This window comes from Drosophila willistoni, chromosome 3R (assembly GCF_018902025.1).
Source record: "Drosophila willistoni isolate 14030-0811.24 chromosome 3R, UCI_dwil_1.1, whole genome shotgun sequence".
NCBI lineage: Eukaryota > Metazoa > Arthropoda > Insecta > Diptera > Drosophilidae > Drosophila > Drosophila willistoni.
In genome coordinates, this window is record NC_061086.1 from 33,711,606 (window position 1) to 33,731,659 (window position 20,054).

Consider the following 20,054-nt stretch of genomic DNA (forward strand, 5'->3'; position numbering starts at 1 on the left):
TGAATATATATCGATATTGCCAATGCAATTAAACCAACTTGCTAATAGTTTAATTTACTGTCATAAATAATACAAAAATAAATTGATTTTCGTCATAAATCATTAAAATAATTAATTAATTGGTCGGCCAACAACAAATAAAAAATATATATATACTATATATACAAATATTCTCGCATCCCAAAATGAAACTATTTACCAGTAAAAATCAACGCAATGCAAGTGAGTAACTGAAATGGAGCCAAGAGTCTCTTAATTAAGCCATGACCAAAGCAAAAGACACCATAAAAGATAATTCGGAACGCCCCTTGCCATCGTAAAATAAAAAAAATAAGACTTGCCTAAAATATGTATAGTAAAACGCTCTATTAACAAAAATGTTGCAAGATGTTGCTTTTAGTCATATAGTAGCTATTCAGACTGAAAAAAAATATTCAAATTCAAAGTGTTTTGTAATTTCCATTCACATTAATATACAGATTGAGAGAGAGGGAGACAGAGAGAGAGAGCGATGGAGAGACAGAGAGACACTACCTAATGTTCTAAAACAGATAAAAACAAAATAACCCAAATTGTTCATGCAAATACTTGGCTTTGTTTTGGAGAGCCAAACCTTTAGCAAACAATTAGCATAGATTTTTGCTTAAAGAGGTTCTAACTATGTAGATCATTTAACCAGTTTCAAGTTTAAAGAAAATAAAAAGTCTTAAATTTATTAATTGTGATTTCATAATGATAATTTGGGTGAAAGTCCAAATGAGATTCTTTTGGCACACGCCAAATGAATTTGCATGAGCTTAGCTAAAAATACTTTAAGCAAAAAAAAAAGTTTTCAAACACAAATAAAATAAAATGAAATGTTGATAAAAAAATTGGAATTAATTTTAGCTATTCTTGTTAATAATTTATTATGAAGGCCGGGCCAATACGAGTTTCTTTTTGATCTTTTGTAAATATTTACCAAAAAAAGCCCAAGTAGGAGACAATCAGACAGAGATGAAGATATTTATTCTTACAAAAGGCTGTAAACATATTTATACCACCGAAAAATTTGCATACCAAATACAAGTATTTATTTACACGAGATCGTTGCCAAGGGCTTGATCTTGATCCGGATACCCAGTGTAATAACGTTTATCTATACATATATACTATGGCATTCAGTTCTATAGCATTTAATCCGTTTGGTAATTGCTGCCATATCATTAGATCGTTTAATTTAGTTTAGTTTACATTTCACATTACGTTTCGGCAAAGTCATTGAATATAAACTAATTCCAAAGTTTAGCCTCTCGAGCATAGAAATATATCTGTATATATGTATATGTACATATATGTATATATATCTGTGATATTGTACGTGTATTAACGGAACTAGGTTGTAATTAAGTTTTGCATAAATTAAGATCACAAATAAAATTGCTTTTGACTGAAATGTCACGTACTATCTTACCATGAGGGTAAATCAAACCTCTAGATCAAGGCCCATTTTTAGTTCATGCAGATAACCGCGATCCATTTTAGTTAAACAAGTTGAAGAGGTGGGCAGCGGAGGGCTATGAGAACCCTTTTGTGTTTGCTCTCATAACTCATAAATCAATGGAAAGTTTGACATGCTCGTTAAACAATGCAAATAGCAATTAACTATTGTTGTTCACTAACACTAAACAACAATTACAACAAACTAGAGACAAAATAGAGAGAAAAGGATAGAATACTATATAGAATGTCATCGATCGTATCATCGATATATCTATGCACATTACATGTGTAGTTTTGGTTTAGTTAGCTAGGTAGTTAGTCAGTTAGTTTGGGGAAGTTTTTTTTGTATTTTTAGGCGAGCTATTTATTTATTTTTCCTTATTGGCAGACAGGCATCTGTCTAATTGTTTGACTTTGCGACTATTTAAGGGTTTGGGCTTTTTAGGATTTTGGCGATGATTAAATGCAAACAAAAGCAACAGTAAAATAACAAATAAAAACAACATCAGCATTGCGATACTAGATTAATCATTAGCTAAACACAACAAAATAAAAAAAAAAACAAAAATTAACGAACAAACGAGCGCATCTTGTATGTTAGAGAGGTGCTATCTCTACATATCTCTATCTGTATCTCTATATTTCTCTCTCTATCTCTAACTCGACTCAATTCACCTGGGCTCTCTAGTCACCACGTCTAGCATATTTGCTTAATTTATTGTCGTTTGACGGAAGTCACACACATAACAACACACACACGTTTTGAAGGTGCCTAAACACATTGTCATCGGTCGTCTGGCCATCCGTCGTCCGTCATCTGTCGCCTGTTAGAAAGAAAACAATTCATTCTTGACTTCAGTAGGTCAGTGATATGACTCTTCAAGTTAACAACTAACTACAGGTTACAAGCCAGTGACAAAAATTCAACTGTTAAGCATTTTGTTAAACTATTGAAATGAATTTATTTTGTGTTGCTTGTGTTGTTGTTGTTGAATTTCAAAAGCAAGCGCCCGGCAAATTGCAGCGAACTTGAACTTCAGACCGATGCAGAGGCAACAACAAAAACAAAACAAAAACCGCCAAGCAAATGTCCGTCTGTCTGCCTGTCCGTCACTCTGTCAATTGGACGTGATGCTGATGTTGCCGAGAGATGCCAAGAGATGTTGGTATTGATGTTGATGTTGGAGTTGATGTACATGTATCTATCATGTTGATATTGAGCCGACCAGTTCGTTGTCAGAAACGAGTTCAGAGCTCACCTGAGTCAGAGAAACTTCACACCCTCCCTCCGACCCACACCCCTTAAGCAAAACAAACGTCTCTCATTCACGCTTTGGTTGTTGGATTTTTCGACAAACTTTTGACTAACTTTGGCAATGCAATTGCATAATTTTTTTAATAGATTTGGTTAGTTTTTTTTTTTTTTGCTTTTGGTGTGCGTGTGTGTTGCACCAGAATAACTTTAAGATCTTTTGTTTGGTCTTTTATTCACAAATGTAATTTATGGCAAAATCAAATCAAGGCAAGGATACGCCTTATCTATGCATATTATATATGTACATGTATGTGGGTAAGCCTTGTTTTATATTGGATCAACGCACTTTTAATTATTGATTATTGGTAAATTGTGCAATCTTGGGCACACACATTTCGTGTGACACCGATTATTGACATCTATGAAATTGTTAATGAGATAATGTTGTTTTTTTTTTGTTTTTTGTTGCTATTTGCTTTTGTTTTTCAGAGAGATTGGGTGCGAGACGTTTATTATTTGGAATTGTGTTAGGGGCTTGTTAAGCAGTTCATTGATCTGAGCTTTTTGTGTCGATTTCAATTACTTGAGCAAACAATACTAATTCCACTTTGCCAAATGTTGTTCTGAATGAACGGCCATGATCCTTACAACAATCTTAGAACCAAAAAAAAAAAAATTGTAAATTGTCATACATATATATGCGGAATCGAACTAATCGAAAACTAAAACATCTTCAATGTTCATAGTCATGATATAATTTAGAAGGTGAGCTTCTTATAGGAAACAAGTTTAAGACGTCGCGGAGTGTCAATGAAAAGATTTCAAGATGCATATCTTTCGTACTTATGTATAATATTCTAAACAAGGTCGGCGAAAACCAGAAAAAAACTGGGAGAATATGTATGTATATGTTGTGGTTATAATGTTAAGTAGTCATTTAAATTAGATCTACCTATGTTCGTTTTTTTTTGTACTATGCAAAATACAAAATACAAAATACTTTTAACCATGAATTTATTGTTATGTCTTTGGATAGGACAAAAGACATTTTTAGAGAAGTTTTTTGGGTTTTATTGGATGGTAATAAAGAATAAAATATAAGAAATAATTATTTTATTAAAATTGTATCTATTTCTTTACTTTAATGAAATGAATAGATAATATCATTCTTCTAAATTACATATGTCTTGGGTGCCATATTTTAGAATCAAAACTGTTTTTATTCCTGATATAATTGATTTTATTTAATTTAAGCTTATATTAGTTTGTCATTCATATGCACCTCAAACACTTAAAAATAATGTTTATCTGGAGCTTATTGGTAGGCAAAAAAAAAAAATCATTTAATGGCAGCACTGAATCGGTTTATTATTAATTAGCTTTATTTTTAACATATTAAAGATTATTAGCTAAAAATGCTGTTCTTTTCATTTCACTATATCAAAAACGAACGATTTGAAACCAATTGAAGCAATTTAAAGGGAGAACAAGTCTCATATTTGATTCTAGTGAAATCGTTTTGAATCTGCAACGAGAATCTGGCTGATAGTTTTACCTATTTTGGCTCTGTGTATTTGACTTGCCCCTCGGTAGTCGTCACTGTGTGTGTTCATAAAATCGAAGATCGTTCATTGAACCGCACAAATTTTAAGCGCCGTCATCGACATGAATATTGGCGATGATGATGGTATCGTGTATGTAGTCATTGTTTTGTTTATGTTTTGACCGGCAAATTCGGTTCCTGCTCCTGCTGCCATTGAGGTAGGTCGGAGATCTTTTGTATCTCTGTATCGTCTGGGCTATGCCGGTGACGCACAAGGTCATTGGCATCGACGATGGCATCTCTCTCTCTCTCTCTCTCTCCGTCTTTCTCTAGACATGCGATGCAAAAATTAAATAAAAACCAGTTGAACTTCAACTGTTGCATAACTTTCATATTCACATACATAAAACTCACCTGGTGCTCCAATTTATTGCTATTTCACAGAGTTATTGCGATGTGCCTCATTTGGCATGACATTGATATTATTTGGTTCACTACTCCTGTTAACAAATCCGGCAAAAAATATCCTAGAAACGGTAGGTTAAATTGCCAGAGTAATTTGTGACTTTTACTAAATATATCGATTCCTTTTTTCTTAGCAATTGAGCTTGCGTTCCGGCTCACTGCTTTATTACCTTTGGTTGTCTCCTCCCCTTGATGTTTACATCAATGTTTTTATGTTTAACTACACGAATGTGGATGCCTTTGCCGCTGGCGAAGCGACCAAACTAAAGATTGAGGAGGTAGGCCCCTATGTCTACAAAGAAGTCCTCAGCAATCATAATGTGACCCTGAATGAGGCCAACAACACTGTTACCTATTCACCACGCCGTGAGTATATTTTTGTGCCGGAGCGTTCGGTGGGTGATCCGAAGGTTGATCGCATTCGTGCTCCCAACATACCATTGATGGGCATCAGCACCCTGGCGTCGGGTCTTTCAATGTTTGCCTCTCTGGGAATGAGTGCTCTTACCAAGCGTTTGAAAGCTGAACCTATGCTGGAGGTGACCGTGCACGAGTATATGTGGGGCTATGAGGATCATCTGGTGCACTTGGCCTCCAAGTTTGTGCCCAGCCTGATTGATTTCTCCAGTTTCGGTATTATGGAGAAGGTGAGTCATTGAAAGCCGCCGCCCCCCCCCCCCAAAAGCAGTCAGCCTGAGTTTATGCGTCTTGCAGCTCTTTCGTGAGGGTAACGAGAGTACGGTGGTAAATATGAATCTACTGGAGCCAAAGGATAAGCAAGGAGTAAAATTACCCAATGTGCCAAGAGCTTACTCATTAAACAGCGTCAATTACGAGCGAGGATTCAAGCGTTGGGAATACGATGATGCCAGCAAGTAGGTTAACAGTCATTTCAATGAATTCGTTTGTCTTACTTTTTCGTTTCCGTAGTGGGACACAATGTAACCGCATTTGGGGAGGTCATGATGCCACCTTATTTCCATTGGATATGAATGAGCAGGATTTGTTTTATATTTACCGCCGGACATTCTGCCGTCGTCTACCCATGAGATTTAACCGTACTGCCAAGTACGATGGTATGGATGGCTTTGAGTTTGTTATGGAGCCAAATGTATTTGATAGCGAACTGCGCAATTCGAACTCGTCGTGTTTCTGTAAAAACAATCGTTGTCTTAAACAAGGTGTGGGCAACGTATCGCCCTGCTACTACAGTAAGTATTTCAGGAGTGTTAGAAAAAGAAACCTATAAAGTTGACTATCATCTTAATTGCAACAGATATGCCTTTGGCCATTACCTATCCACATTTTATGCATGCTGATCCCAGCCTTTTGGAGCGTTTCGATGGTCTCAATCCAGATGAATCACGCTTCACCTCCTCCTTTGTGATCCAGCCAGTAAGTTTAAAAGTTCCATCCGCATTGGAGGAGCTCTCATTCTAATTAATTCTTCATTTTTTGCAGCAAATTGGAGCTCCAATGCAAGGAACTCATTTGCGTCTACAGGCAAATCAAATGGTTGGCAAAGTTAGCTTCAATCGCCAGATGGCCCCCTATGAGAATATGGTCTTACCCTTGCTCTGGGTAGATTTGAATATTGACACTTTTTGTCTGGCCCTGCGTTTGCTCATACACGGAATTAACTGGGGCTTTCAATTGTTGCAATGGAGTGTGGCTCTAAGTATGCTAATGGTCGGTGTGTATCAGCTGAGTGTTGGAATTTTACTTTGTCTATGGCCAGGAGTCAGTTTCTTTAAGGTTGACAAGCCTGCCAGCACAAAGAGCCCGGCTATGCGGAAGGCTTCCTTGGTTGCTGTCCTCCAGCAAGAGGAGCAACAATTGCTCTTCCAGAACGAACAAAAATCAAAGTTGGCAATGGCCTAATTGTGTTCTCTGTCTTTTACTCAGGAATCTTAAGTTTTACCTCAAATCTTAAGGAAAAAAGAAAAGAAAACAACCGTTAACGGATGACCCACACGAGGCATCCACTGTGATATTTAGAACTAAGCTAAGCAGCAGAAGAATTGGCTTTAATATTATTATAAATACATACGTAATTATTCTTATTATTTGCTCGATGAAAACAACTTAGGGAACATTCTAGAGCCTTACGTAATAGTTAACATTTAAGGGTAAAGCTAGTTCGTAGCCTAGAAAAATGTACAGCTGAGTTTGCACTCAATAAATACAGGTCGGTCAATGCCCTCAATGAGAGGCGATCGTGTCTTCAATCCATTTCATGTAGTACGAGGTACGGGTATAAACATCGGGAAATCCTTCCAAAGCACAGCCAGAACCGAAAGAGGTAACACCAGCCAATATCCAGGGGCCATCGTGACTCAAACGGCATTGCAATGGACCACCCGAATCACCCACACAGGTGCCACCTTTGCCATTTAGTTTGCCAGCGCAAAGATGGCCACCATGAATGTTCACAAAGCTTCCATAGGCATCTTTACACCTAAAAAAATACACATTAGACTAAAAAATAGATTGGTACTCGTTGTACTGTACCTGCGATTTTTATGAAGCGGCACATGAGTCTTTAGCAACTGATTGGAGAGATCACCACTAATATTGGCCTTTCCCCAGCCAGTGGCCACGCATTCCACAAAGGCCATTTCACGCGGATTCTCATAGGATTTGGGTGCACCACTCTCCTGCTCCGTATCGAGCTTCATCAGCTTATCATTGCGTCTACGTGTGCGCTTTAAACTACGCGGCGAACGTTGGGCCAGCGCTTGACGTAATCTACTTAAAATCTTCATGTTCATCAGATCACGCATACTTGGAGCTGTCACATTGCGATAGCGTCTTCTTCCCTGCACACTACGCAGAAAATTATCAATTTTTTCGGGTACATCATCTAACTCCAGTTGTTGGCTAAGGACATCCTCGGTCATCGATGTGCCAGACATTGCGTTAGCCTCATTCTCAGGAACTCCGGCCAACATAAAGGGCAAACAAATACGTCGAACATTTGATGAGCGATTTATATCCGCTGGCTTGGTTAGCTTCATCAAGACGACATCGTGACGAAAGTTATGATACCGATGATGCATTACAATCTTCTCGACGGGTATACGCTGCTCATGGCCCGATTCAACATCGCGATCGTGCTCACCCAATACCACAGTCCATAATGGAGGGATTGGTAAATTAAAGAGATCACTAGATAGGAGTAAGCTTGAATTAAATGGTCATTATGTGGTGTTACTTGTACTTACTTGTGAACACAATGTGCTGCCGAGAGTATCCAATACTGATGTATCAGCACGGCTCCGCACCAGTGACCCAAAAAGCCCAACGAAGGATGCAATAACTCCAATGAGGCTTGCCAAGGAAACTGGCCTTCATTGGTGGTGGCTCCAGCTATTATCCTGGGAGTACGACGTGCCGGACGACAGCCGCAGTCTGGGAAGGTTTACGGTAAAAGTCCAGTTAAAACTTGGCATCGGGATGCCTTGATCTCTTACCTGTCTCAAACTGTATAGAGCTGGGTGGCAAAAGCAATAGGCAAAGCCATTGCAAGGCCAAAATGTTAGATGACTTCATATTGGATGCGCTGCTCTGTGGGCAGCTGCATTGGCTTCAGCATTGACAACAGCTCATGGCGCGCATGACTGACCTAGAGCACAACCAGATGGTGTTGAAGATCGAGCAATGGCAATGCCGATGATGATGTATCCTGACTGCCACAATGCGACTGCTTTTCACTTTCACGTTGGGCCAACTTTTCGACCGACTTGGTTTTATAACTTAGACCTTTAAAAATTATAAATTACAATGTTTCCCAGCTTTAAAAAAAGAGTCGTTTCTTTCTTCCTCTGCTTTTCTTTTACCTTTACTAACTCTGCTGCTGCTTTGGCTCATTCATTAGCCCAGAGATCTGGGCGTAGTCAGTAGTGGTGGGTAAGAGAGGGCAGGGCCAATTTGTGGAAGCAGTAGCAGAAAAGAGGGTTATATAATATGCGCGCTTGTCGATGGTGATGCTGGCGATTATGGCCCACGGCTGGGTAATAATAACGGTTCACTTAGACGTTTTTCTTTAGCTTTTGTCGTCGTTTGGCTTTAACGTTTACGTTTCAGCGCGTGCGTCTCTGTGGAACTAAGACAAGTTATGTAGGCCTCTTTGGATAGTTTTGGATTTTCGGCTAAGTAGTTTTTTTATGTGCTTTTTTTTCTTTTCGTTTTCTTGGGATGCGAATGCGAATCGTTTGCGTCAAGCGCCAAAATGCAACTGTGCGCGGTTTGCTGCTCGGGTTTGCCAACAAACATTTTCCGTTTCGGTTACAATCATGCTGCTGCGCAGTCGACAACGGCTATAATGTTGCATGCCCCCTACAACAACAACAATAACAGCGTCAACAACAAACCGTTGCCAACGAAAGTGAAAAAGACAACGCCAGACGGTAGGTTGGGCGGTGGTTGAGGTGGGCAATAACAACAAGGGAGTGAGATAAATGAAAAGGGTAAGTTCAGATTAAGCTTAACATCATAGATCATTCACATTTACCCAAATAATATTGATTTCAAGAGCTTAGAAATTGATAGGAACTATAGATATGAAAATGAAGGTAAGGGATTCAAATATAGAAATTGAAATTTATCTAATGTCATTGTTAAAATCTATTAAATATATTCACATTAATTAGAAGCATTGCAAAAATGACATAAGACTATGATATAAGATCATGGTTTTAGAATAGTTAGACGCTCGTGGTCTTGATTAACTGTTAAGAGGAAACAATTAAACGAGGGTTTTCCAATAAGTTGAAATACACAAACATAACTGATGCGTAAAATCTATTAAACACATTTGTGGCAGATAATTGAACTATTAATTATTAGTTTGCCATAAGCTAAAACTATTGACTTAATGGCTCTTATGAGCGGTAAAATTGCTTAATCTACTGATCATCTAAAGTTGTTATAAACTTCAGTTACAACTCTCGCAAAACCGCAAGAATTTGCATTACAACCACTAATTTATATTTGATTACATTTGTATACTACAAAGACTAAGTGACTATTGTTAGATAATTCTAGTTAGTGCTGATACAATTTAAATGGAAGTTTTAATATTACGTAGAAATAACTTAACTAGTATCAGTTTCACAGCTAGAACTATGGCCAGTGTTCAAGTCTCATTTTTTAACACATACATATGTCATTCTGGCATTTGGCATGCCATTTAAATATATAATTAACCACATCACAATTGGCAATCTAGCGTGAAATCAATGTAAAATCAGTCCTATAACGATTAAGAGTTAATCAATGCGCATAATTCACTACACGCTACAGTATGAATGATATGCTGTGTGATGTCTGGCCTAAACATCAAGTAAATGAGCTCAACTTTTGTATTGCTGCGAGTACGAGTTACTTTCGTTTTCATTACAGCAGCAACAGCAGCTGACTTTGCAGCAACTTGAATTCCGTGTTGATGCACAAAACTCATAAGTCATTTTGTTATACTGGCATGGGCCAAAGCCCACAAAAAGCCAATGGGGAAGTTGTTAAAGCATCATCGACAAACTCTGGCAAACTCTCAGCCTCAATCCATGCATTGCAGTCGTCTCTTTGTTTGTAAGGCCGATTGATCATTTAAGGCCAAAAAGACGCGGCTGGAGGCGGCTTGTCAATTTATTTGGTTGTGGGCGTAGGCATTTGTTGTTGGTTGTTCCTTGTCGCTGTTGGTGTGGATATTGTTGTTGTGGTTTTTGTTGTTATTGGTATTACTATTGATGTTGCTGTTTTACAATTAACGGGCGCCGCGTTGTTGTTGATGTCTTGTAGCCTAACGATGACGAACGATAATCAAAATCAGAAAATCGCTTGCACAATCTAAGTCGTAAAGCAATAAACATTTCGTGTGTATCTTTCTTTTGGGTGAAAAACCTTGTGTAAGTGTGTGCTTGCGTCTGTTTGTGTGAACTTTCCCAGGGATTGCAAATTATAGAAATATGTTTTGGAAATTTAATTGAAATAACATTTTTTGTACGCATCCGATGACAATCAACGGAAGCGTTGCGGGTCAATTTTTTGTTGTTTGCCAAATTGGACATGCCAAAAGAGAATAATGAGCACGTAAATCACTAAAGATGACGGGAGAAATCTAAAGTTCGGGTCGCGGGACCTTGAATATTGCTGCTGTTGCTGCTGATGTAGCTGCTGCAGTGGATGTTGCTGTTATTCAATTGCAATTGCATCATAGATAGACAAAGCAATATGTGTGTTTGACTGACGATCGGCAATCGACTTGAAGTTGGTTGCAGTTCGAGAAACTCAACAATTAGACAAATGGCCTGAACAGTTGGACAACTTCACTCGTCACAGCTGATTGATATCAGAGAGTAGCTATCGACACAGACTGAGATAGAGATAGAGAAAAAGGAGAGAGAGAGAGAGAGGCAGGATGGGGCCAACACATTTGCATGCCATGGTGTATCTTCAAGATGCGCGCGCATTACATTACTCCGACAATCAAACCAACTAGCAATAACAACAACATGAACTAGCAGCTACAACAACAAACAAACCAACATCAAGCGGGCGCTGGTGCGGCGCTTTCCACGCGAGTGACGCTTAGATGAAAACGAAAGTGCTTCAAGTGGTTAGCCAGATGTTGGTTGTTGCTGTATACCCGCTTGACTCGCACGTTTCCCAGCTCCAGCTTCAGCTCGGAGCCTTCGCCTCAAAATTTATATGCAGTTGTTGCTGCTGCTGTTTCCTGTATTTCCAAGTTGTTCGCGTATTTATGTTTGCTGCTGTTGCTGCTGTTGCTGTTGCAACTGACAGTGGCATTGGCAAAATGTTGCATTGCATCGCATGCCACATGCCGCCTTCATTGGCGGCTCGAAATATTTTGTTAAGCTTTGCCAAGGAAACAAGAAAAAAAGGGAAACAATTTACCCTAACCATTTGAAGAATTACAACTATTTTGGCTTTAATAACTTACTGAGAGATTTTTTTTTTAAAACTCCAAAAGATTGCCTCAGATTAATATTTTAATCGCCCAAGATTGTTAATCAAAGGAATAGGAATGTGAGGAACAGCAGAGTATCCTCCAAATTCATAAAAATTAATTGCGCTTTTGATTAAACTTTTCATTTCTTCTTTTGATTAAACTTTTTTGTTGTTCCTACCTTTACTGGAAGACTTGGAGATAGACCCTTTTGTTAGAGTATTTGATAGTCGTTAGATGACTAACTTTTATTTCAGTTTCATTTGGTATGGTGATGGTAAAGATTCGCGCGTGTTTAATTGCCACCAGCTTGAACAATTATTTACATTAAATGGTATAAATTTGAATTGCCTATTGAATGTACAATATGTGCGATATCCCAAGAAATGTTTTTACTCCATGCCCTCCATGTTAAGCAAATGGAATGCAGTGAAGACACCTACAACGTGGCTATCAACAGGTGTGGGAAAGCCAGAAAAGCATTGAGAGGAAAATAGAAATGACTTCCCCCATCTGGTTAACCAAAAATTCACATGGCCAACAATAAGATTTAGTTTTTTTTCGGTTTTGGACTGGCCAAACTTTCCATTAACAAACGAGAGTAAGGGCCTATTGTAACAATCTAGCAAATACCAATTTGTAGTCATCTTGGCTTACGTCTAAGCTTTCCAAGTAACGGCCACCCAAGTTGGTAGTATGTAGTAGCATCTGAATGACGTTAGTGCTGTTTTATTTTGTTGGTTTTTGCTTTATTAATAGCAATTAGTTGGATTAAATGCTGCTAGCGAAAATATTGCCTGGAAGTGGCGGTTGGTTTATTTTATTTTCTTTTCTTTTTTTTTTGGTTCGCGATTGTTTTTGTATATGTTTTTTGTTTTGTGGTTATTTTATGTGGCGCAAAATTTGTGGTTTCCATGTTGTAGATGAACTGCAACTACAAATGACTACATACACCTGAATAGTGTGATATGTGTGTAGCAAAAGATATACTTATATACACATATGTACAAAAGTAAGATATATACATATAGTTGCAAATTGTTTTTTTTTTTTTTTTGTGTTTTTGCTGCTGATGTCTGAACAATTTAAATGCCTTGAACTCAATTGAACTCGACACACAAGTGCAGCAAAATGACGCTCATGTCGCCCCATGACGTTCCACCAAAGTCACTGACAAACTGAAGTTTCTTCTTGTTGTTGTTGTTGTCTATATCAAAGTAAAGCAAAAATTAAATAGCTAAATTATGTCATGAAGCTGAAAGAGCTGAGGCTGTTTGCCAGTTGCCGCACTGCAGGCAAAGTGAAGAAGAAAATCACACACCTGATAACAGTAATTACCTAATATACATATATGTATGCATATACGTATTTATGTACAAAACGTCAAAAACCAAGTGGTTTGAATAATTATTCACATGGATAAAAATAAACGGACAGCAACTTGTCTTGTCTCAGCTTAGTTGATGCATAATTACCAATTGTATTTTAATTGCAAATTGAAAAAATACTTTAAATTGGCCAAATGCTGACATTGTTGACAAAACGCCAAATCAAATTAAATAAAATTTGAGTTTTAAATGACAATCGGCTTGGGGAAAATAAAGATACATACACACAGACACAAACATTTGTTTGTATTTATGCATGCTGTGACGTCTGCAAAACTATGATAAAGAAAAAGAAAAAACGCATTGGGCTTATCTGATTCATTCAAAATCATCTGTATGTACATATGTACATACAAATGTCAAATGTTGAAATACTCTTTACCAAATAAGGAAAGTCTTAAATTCAACTAAAACTAACTAAAAATACAGAAAGAATTTGAAATTTCCGTAAAGGTGTCTAAAGTTTTATATATCTCAAATAGTTACCTCAAAAATTTTATTCCAGGTTTTATTAGTGCCAAAATTTCATAAAAGTTACTTGAGCTTTGAGAATATATTGGAATATTTGTACAATATTAGGAAGTGAGTATACATACATATATAACAAGTTGATCTTAGTTGTTGCCTCTTTAATATGAACCTTTTTTTGGAATTAGTATAATCTTGCATTGACTGTAATCGTAAAACTAATTGTAAGAGTTTTAATTGATAAATTTGTGCTAAGATCGGCCATAAGTTTACATAGCTTTCACAATAAGGATTGTTCAGAAATTAGTTAAAATATTCACTGATAAACTGAGAAAGCGGTCTGATTGATATTGTAAAAGGTTTTTATTGCAGAAGAAGAAACTCTATAAGTAAAAGAATTAAATTTTTGAATTAAGAACGACTTTATTGTATGGACACAAAATTGTAAGGGTATTTATTCTTTGATAAGGTAAATGGTTGTCTTTTGGGTTTGGCAAACATTTCTTTGGTCTTATCTTAAAACATTTAAAAGTGCCGCAGATGCAGATACAGATACAAATCCAACTAGCAACCGCATTTGCTCTTTTGTTTAAACAAATTTTGTTTTTTTTTTTATTTTTTGCATGTCATAACCTTAGCCTAGACCTCACACAAATACCACACACACACACACACATACATATATATATATATTACAGAAAATGAAGGTCCCATTCCAAGCACCCACGTCAATGTGGGGTCGTCCAAGAGATAAATTACCACAGTCAAGTGGCCTGTCCTAGCCTGGCCTGGCCTAGTAAACATTTTTGGGCCACTGCCGAATGCTGACTGGTTGGTTTTTTTTTGTCTTTTTGTTTTTTTGTTAGTTGGTTTTTACCATGGCTTCCGTCGTCGTCACAGCCATTGCCGTTTGCCAAAATCAATGAAATTTTCAGTTTCCGCTGTCTATTTTACACCCCCGACCAGGCCAAGAGCTACAACCCAAATTGGGCCGTCGGGGCAATAATTGTTATTATGCCGTCCGTTTGGCTAGTATTTAGTTTGCATATGTGCAACATATTGGCCCAAAACTACTTGATACTCTATCCCAGATCAGGTCAATGAAAGTTTAAACGGAAAATAATAATAATTAATAATGCAGACACTAGGATAATTGTTTTTCTATGGCCTAAAAAGGAAATATATTTCGAGGCAATTGATTTCCTGTTTTTGTGGAAAGTATTTATGAGCTTAACTATGACATTCAAAGCTCACATTTGTTTTCTATTTATTGTTTTTTTTTTTTAATCACTGCAAATAAAAAACGCAAAGTCAGTCAAAAGACTTAATTGGAAACATTTTGTTACAGAGATTGCTTTGAGGTTTGACTAATCTTTCTCTATTTTTAATAGGTGATTATTTGGACTATGAATGGTTTCAACAGTTATAAATTGATTTGTTACCTGTTTGGCAATTAGCTTTAGACGTCATTATAAGCAATCATTACCATTGTCACTTCCAAAGTCATTTATTAGCTATTTGTCTATGTAATTTGTTGTAAAGCCTACATATGCAAATATTATATAATTTTATAGCCATTTTGGAATGTTGTAAATTCTAAAAATATAAGTATGATTATGTAGACCTCTCGATTGTCGGATCTAAGATTCATTCACTAATTTATTTGACTAATTTGTGAGGCTAAATACTGAAAGTCAAGATATCCCACTATATAAACCTTTTTTATCTTTAATGAGCCATACAAATGTAGATAAAATACATGAGTTATATTACATAAGATAAAGTTAGCTAAATAAATCTTTTAAAGTTTATAAATAGATAATAAACTGTTGTGATAAAAGATAAATATTTACAGACTTTAGTATTGATAATAATATTAAGTACAGAGCATTGGAAATGCTCAATGTTTGTTGCAGGTTGGTATGGGCCAAAGTCCGGTTCGGTGGATGAATTCAGATTCATTTTATGGGGCCAAAAATCTTATTACTTTGTTTTGGTTTGTTTGTTCAATTGTTTGGCCTCTGAGTGGGTGGTAGGTATCAATTGTGAAATGACCCTCAAAAATGGAAATAATTACACAGAAACCTCTGCAATGGTTTTGGCTTTCCTCTTGATTGTGTTTTTTTTTTTTCCTTTTTGCCACGAGAGAAAAATGCGCAGATCTCATCTCATCTAGGACATGGGACAATTTTAATTTAGCAGGGCATAAATTTGCAGGAAAATCAACCAAAAGAAACAAGCGATAAAACTACAAAATAAACAAAAAAACAAGAAAATCAAAATGAGAAAAGGAAAACGAATAGTTCGGATTTCACATGCAGATTGAAATATAATTTTTCGAATGGTAAATGTAATGCAGGAGAAGGGCTAGGAAACAGTCGTGAAAAACATTTCGAGGACATGTGTAATTTCTCACGTGATTCTGCGGTGGCGGCGCTTGCTGCCCAAAAATAAAGCAAAAAACAAAAGAAGAAGAAGAAAACAAAAAAGAAGACAAATGAAACAAACAATAAAATTGTGTTTGTATGTGCAGTGCAAAGCATAAAAGAAAAGTGCTTAAAAAATAACACTAAATTACACAGACAAGCCCCATGCCACGCCCACGAATACTACTATGCCATGCATGACAGTCTTGCATACTTTAAAAGAAGCACAAAAATGGTCAGAGGCAGAGGCAAAGACAGAGGGGTCTATGGCAGGTGGTGGTGGCAGTTAGCTGATTTAATCTCGCGTCGAAGGATACCATACCCGGGCCGGGTAGGTGTGGAAGAGTTAACGGCTTGTTCACCTGGTCGTCTACTCTGTATGCCCTATGTGCTGCAATTTGGAATGTATCCTTCCACTCTCTCTCCTCATGGAGGCCGCACCTGCATCTGCACCTGACACGGCGCCATCTCACCATCGTCCCATGCTTCAGCACACTTCTGGCATTCCTAATTTTTGGAAAGGGGGTCGACGAATTGCTCTACGCTTTTTGTCATTGCTCGGCTCTCAAAGCGAATTTCAATGTGAGGAATTTTTAATAGTTTTGGATAATAGAGAATTTCGTTTCTAATTGCAGCATCCAGTATTCATGATTATGCGAAATGAGTTTCTACAAAAGATTTGAAAAACATAAAAAGAGGGAGAGTAAGAGATCGAGAGAAACAAAGAGCGATAAAAGTAAGGAAAATACTAGATGATGAAAATAAATCTAATTACAGGTTTTACTCTAATTCTGCTATTGGATTTCTTAGAGAATTTAGTTTGAAACTCCTTAAGAAGAAGTATTTCACGCATATATAATATTTCTCCATTTCAACTTTCTTCTGATCTTATTTAGGATTGGGAAGAGAAATAAAAAGGGAATTGTATTATTTATTTATTTATTTGTACAATGTTAGCTTATAGATAAATCTATAGCTACAGGGAGGACAGCCATAGCTGCTAAGGCTTTCGGCTGGTTCATGTTTAGATATTCATTCTTTTAATATAATTTATATTACATGAGTTTACATTGAAGTCCACATAAAAATTAAACCAGCCCCTTTTTAGAATAACAGAAAAATTTAAGCTGTAATTTAATTATCACGTTTTTCAACGAAAAGTCCGAACTCGGATGAGCTTATTTTTATCGTACAACTCGGACAACGTCTGCTAAAAAAAAGGCGACTCACTGCAGATAGATAGAAATGTTTCATTAAATTTTTGGTGGTTTTTTCTTTTCTTTTGTTTGCTTATTTTTATTGTTCTCAATTGGCATTGTTGTTGCTGCAACAAAGCAACAAAACAATACAGTGAAATTACTTAATTTCATGTTGCTCTAAACAAGTTGCCATTGCCAAGAGAATAAACCTCACTTTAGCGACGAGTATGTGGCTGGCACGGAAGGTCCCACAAAAGCGGGAGCAACGAGACCAATGATAACCAAAAATGGGCTTGAGATATGGGTGGGTGAAGGGGGATAACGGGAGGAGATGTAGTTGCAAATAATCCTCCGTTGCCGTGCCAAGTTAACATGTGACCGACCAAAAAACGAGTCTTAGCTCTAAAAACGTTTAGTGGTCGCACTTATATGCTGCTAGCGAAATAAGAACAAAAAAAAATCAACACGAAATGGGTGGACAGGTAAACGCTGACAACAACAGCAACAACAACAACAACAGTAAAAGCACCATAAAGCAACGAGAACAGGGCTAGGCTATGCTGGCAGGCATTTAAGATTGTTTAGAGCCTGGGCCTGGTTGGGTCCTGAGTCTTAGCCTGACTGAGCCTGAGCCTGAACATGGTCTCATGTTAATTTCAAAGTGTGTCAATGTCGGCTTCCGTTTCCTTTCGTTTACCTTTGTCTCTCTCTCTCTTACTCTACCCCTCATTGCGCGCGTGTGTGTGTGTTGCTGTACCGCCTCTGGCCACTTGAGATGCAAACAGGTAAAAAGACCACAAATTTAAACATTTGCCTACTCCAACACGCACTGGCCCACACACACACAGATACACCCACTCATATACAAGCAAATGGAAGTGGAACTTTGGTAAAACGGTCATCTGCAATAGGCAAGCACAGTTGGTCTTGTTCTCATTGCTTTGGTTTTTTTAATGGAACACTGTGGCAATGGAACAGGCTGCAGTGCAGACCGCCTGCTGTGTAGGAACGCCTGATAAATTGGCAGCGACATTTCAGCCAAAAACTTGACAATTAACAGCTGAAACAAACACACTCACACAAACATACAAACCGCCTTAATAGGTGAGTATTTATGTGTGTGTGAGAGACTGCTAGTGTGTTTGTGTGTGTGTCTCGGTGCTTTGGATAATTAAAACCCAGAGAGACAGGCATGAAATTGCTTGGCTTAAATTGCTTTACTGGTCGTGTTGACGGTTGGTGGTCCACGTCCATGACCACTCGGCTACAAGATTGAATGCGCCACTACAATTATGCTGCCAAGTGGCATAGCCGTTTACCAGCTCAAAAATTTACTTAAGCATACCCCAACCCCTAATAACTTTGCTATATTCATATGTGTGTGTGTGTGTGTCTGTGTCAAGGCTATGGTAAAAATTTGTCTAGAACATTTGCACATTTTGATTTGTTATGCTCTCCTGCACTGCAAGAAATGACCGATTATTTGGATTATTGCCAGAAAGTATGCTATAAAAGTTTTAATATTCTTCAAAGTTTTCAAAATTATTTAAGTCCACATTAAGCATTACCTTTCTGTGCAAATACGTCTAATTACATTTAAGTATACTTTACATAATTCATCTAAGCTCACAAATCGTCGCCGGCTTGTTACTGTAGACCAATGACTTCACATAACCACATAAGAAAATAGTCTAGAGTGGTCAAATCACTCGAGCGCGGCGGCCATTCGACCGGTCCATTTCTCGAAATAACGCGCCCATCGAACAGTTGTAACGTGTGCTGTGTGGCTTGTGTCCCCGTCCTGCTGAAACCACATGCTCTCACTGGCACCAAAACATTATGTAGCGAAAACGTAGATTCAAATTTTTTCACTAAATGGACGGTAAAATGGCCGTAATGCTCTTAAAGTAGCAGCAACAGAACGATTATTTTCTAAAAAAATTTGCACGATTTGCAATCGTTGTTTAAGTGTGTAGCGTTCCATGATGAAATTTATACTAGCACAGTTTACAAATGACAAGCGAAAAATTAAACAACATTGCGTCGTTCGCCCTTCCTATCAGAAAAAAGTTGAAGCGCACCTATTGAAAAACGCTTTATTATTCATAAACATATTTATAGATGCGAAGTATTGGTCTTATGTTTCATTTGTTGTTTACAATTGAGCAAACGACTTCCTATAAAGCTCTGAAAAATCTTCATGTACAATAGTCTTCAAAGATCCCTTACTAAATATTACTCTTTCTATGATATTGGATTGGTGTTTAAACAAAATTTTATAAACGTTTTGAAGTCATAGTATGTATCTTTATACATAGGCATTGTTTTTCTCTCCACTAATTAGAATTTTATTACTTTATTTGGAGCAGTCCTCGGTAGATGAGTTGTCTAATTGGCCCAGTCATTTAGTTAACTGAACAGCGAGGATCCGGGTTCGAATCCCAGGCTAGTGTATGGATGTAGTTTTCGTCTAAGCCGAAGGCTAGTTGCCAGTCCTTGTAAAATATAGTTAGGTTGATAGTTTATAACTATACCCTACACTTTAATAATAAAAATACTTTTTTTGGTGGACAAATAGTTGAACATATATTGAACATTGAATAATTTTTAATATAGAAAAAATCTCAGTTGTTCTTGGAGTTAAATAAATTAGATAATTAAACTGCACAAAAAAAAACAGTACCAAAGTAAGTAATAAATTATTTATATAAAATGGGATGAAATAATGGCTCGAGGTTAGTTTGGAGTTATCTAGTTCGACAAACCATTTTAAGAAAAAAATACAAAATTTTGTCTGTCTTCAGGGCAACTATAAAAAGAATTATCTTTTGATCAATCTAACAAAATATGTACATATACCA

At 37.1% G+C, this 20,054-nt stretch overlaps 2 protein-coding genes across 2 annotated transcripts; one reads left to right on the plus strand and one right to left on the minus strand.

Moving 5' to 3' along the window:
* Positions 1 to 141: 141 nt before the first annotated feature.
* LOC6649561 (lysosome membrane protein 2) lies at positions 142 to 6,977 on the plus strand. The gene is made up of 7 exons (XM_023179753.2): positions 142 to 222; positions 4,725 to 4,816; positions 4,880 to 5,392; positions 5,460 to 5,620; positions 5,676 to 5,956; positions 6,022 to 6,140; positions 6,207 to 6,977. The coding sequence occupies exons 1-7, from the start codon at positions 186 to 188 to the stop codon at positions 6,624 to 6,626; spliced, it is 1,623 nt and encodes a 540-aa protein (XP_023035521.1). The 5' UTR covers positions 142 to 185; the 3' UTR covers positions 6,627 to 6,977.
* Positions 6,948 to 8,957, minus strand: LOC6649562. The gene is made up of 5 exons (XM_002072399.4): positions 8,585 to 8,957; positions 8,219 to 8,507; positions 7,970 to 8,156; positions 7,257 to 7,913; positions 6,948 to 7,203 (listed from the first exon to the last, which is right to left on the minus strand). Exons 2-5 carry the CDS (start codon positions 8,295 to 8,297, stop codon positions 6,948 to 6,950), a joined length of 1,179 nt encoding a protein of 392 aa, XP_002072435.1. The 5' UTR covers positions 8,298 to 8,507; positions 8,585 to 8,957.
* Between the last annotated feature and the right edge of the window lie 11,097 nt (positions 8,958 to 20,054).

What these genes read in the sequence shown, in the direction of transcription:
- LOC6649561 (XM_023179753.2), top strand. Translation starts at nt 186, where the DNA reads ATGAAACTATTTACCAGTAAAAATCAACGCAATGCAA. An exon ending in GAATACGATGATGCCAGCAA is followed by an intron (nt 5,621 to 5,675) that starts GTAGGTTAACAG and finishes TCGTTTCCGTAG; the next exon opens with TGGGACACAATGTAACCGCA. An exon ending in CGTATCGCCCTGCTACTACA is followed by an intron (nt 5,957 to 6,021) that starts GTAAGTATTTCA and finishes TAATTGCAACAG; the next exon opens with ATATGCCTTTGGCCATTACC.
- LOC6649562 (XM_002072399.4), bottom strand. Translation starts at nt 8,297, where the DNA reads ATGAAGTCATCTAACATTTTGGCCTTGCAATGGCTTTGCCTATTGCTT. An exon ending in GCAGCACATTGTGTTCACAA is followed by an intron (nt 7,914 to 7,969) that starts GTAAGTACAAGT and finishes ACTCCTATCTAG; the next exon opens with TGATCTCTTTAATTTACCAA. An exon ending in CCGCTTCATAAAAATCGCAG is followed by an intron (nt 7,204 to 7,256) that starts GTACAGTACAAC and finishes GTATTTTTTTAG; the next exon opens with GTGTAAAGATGCCTATGGAA.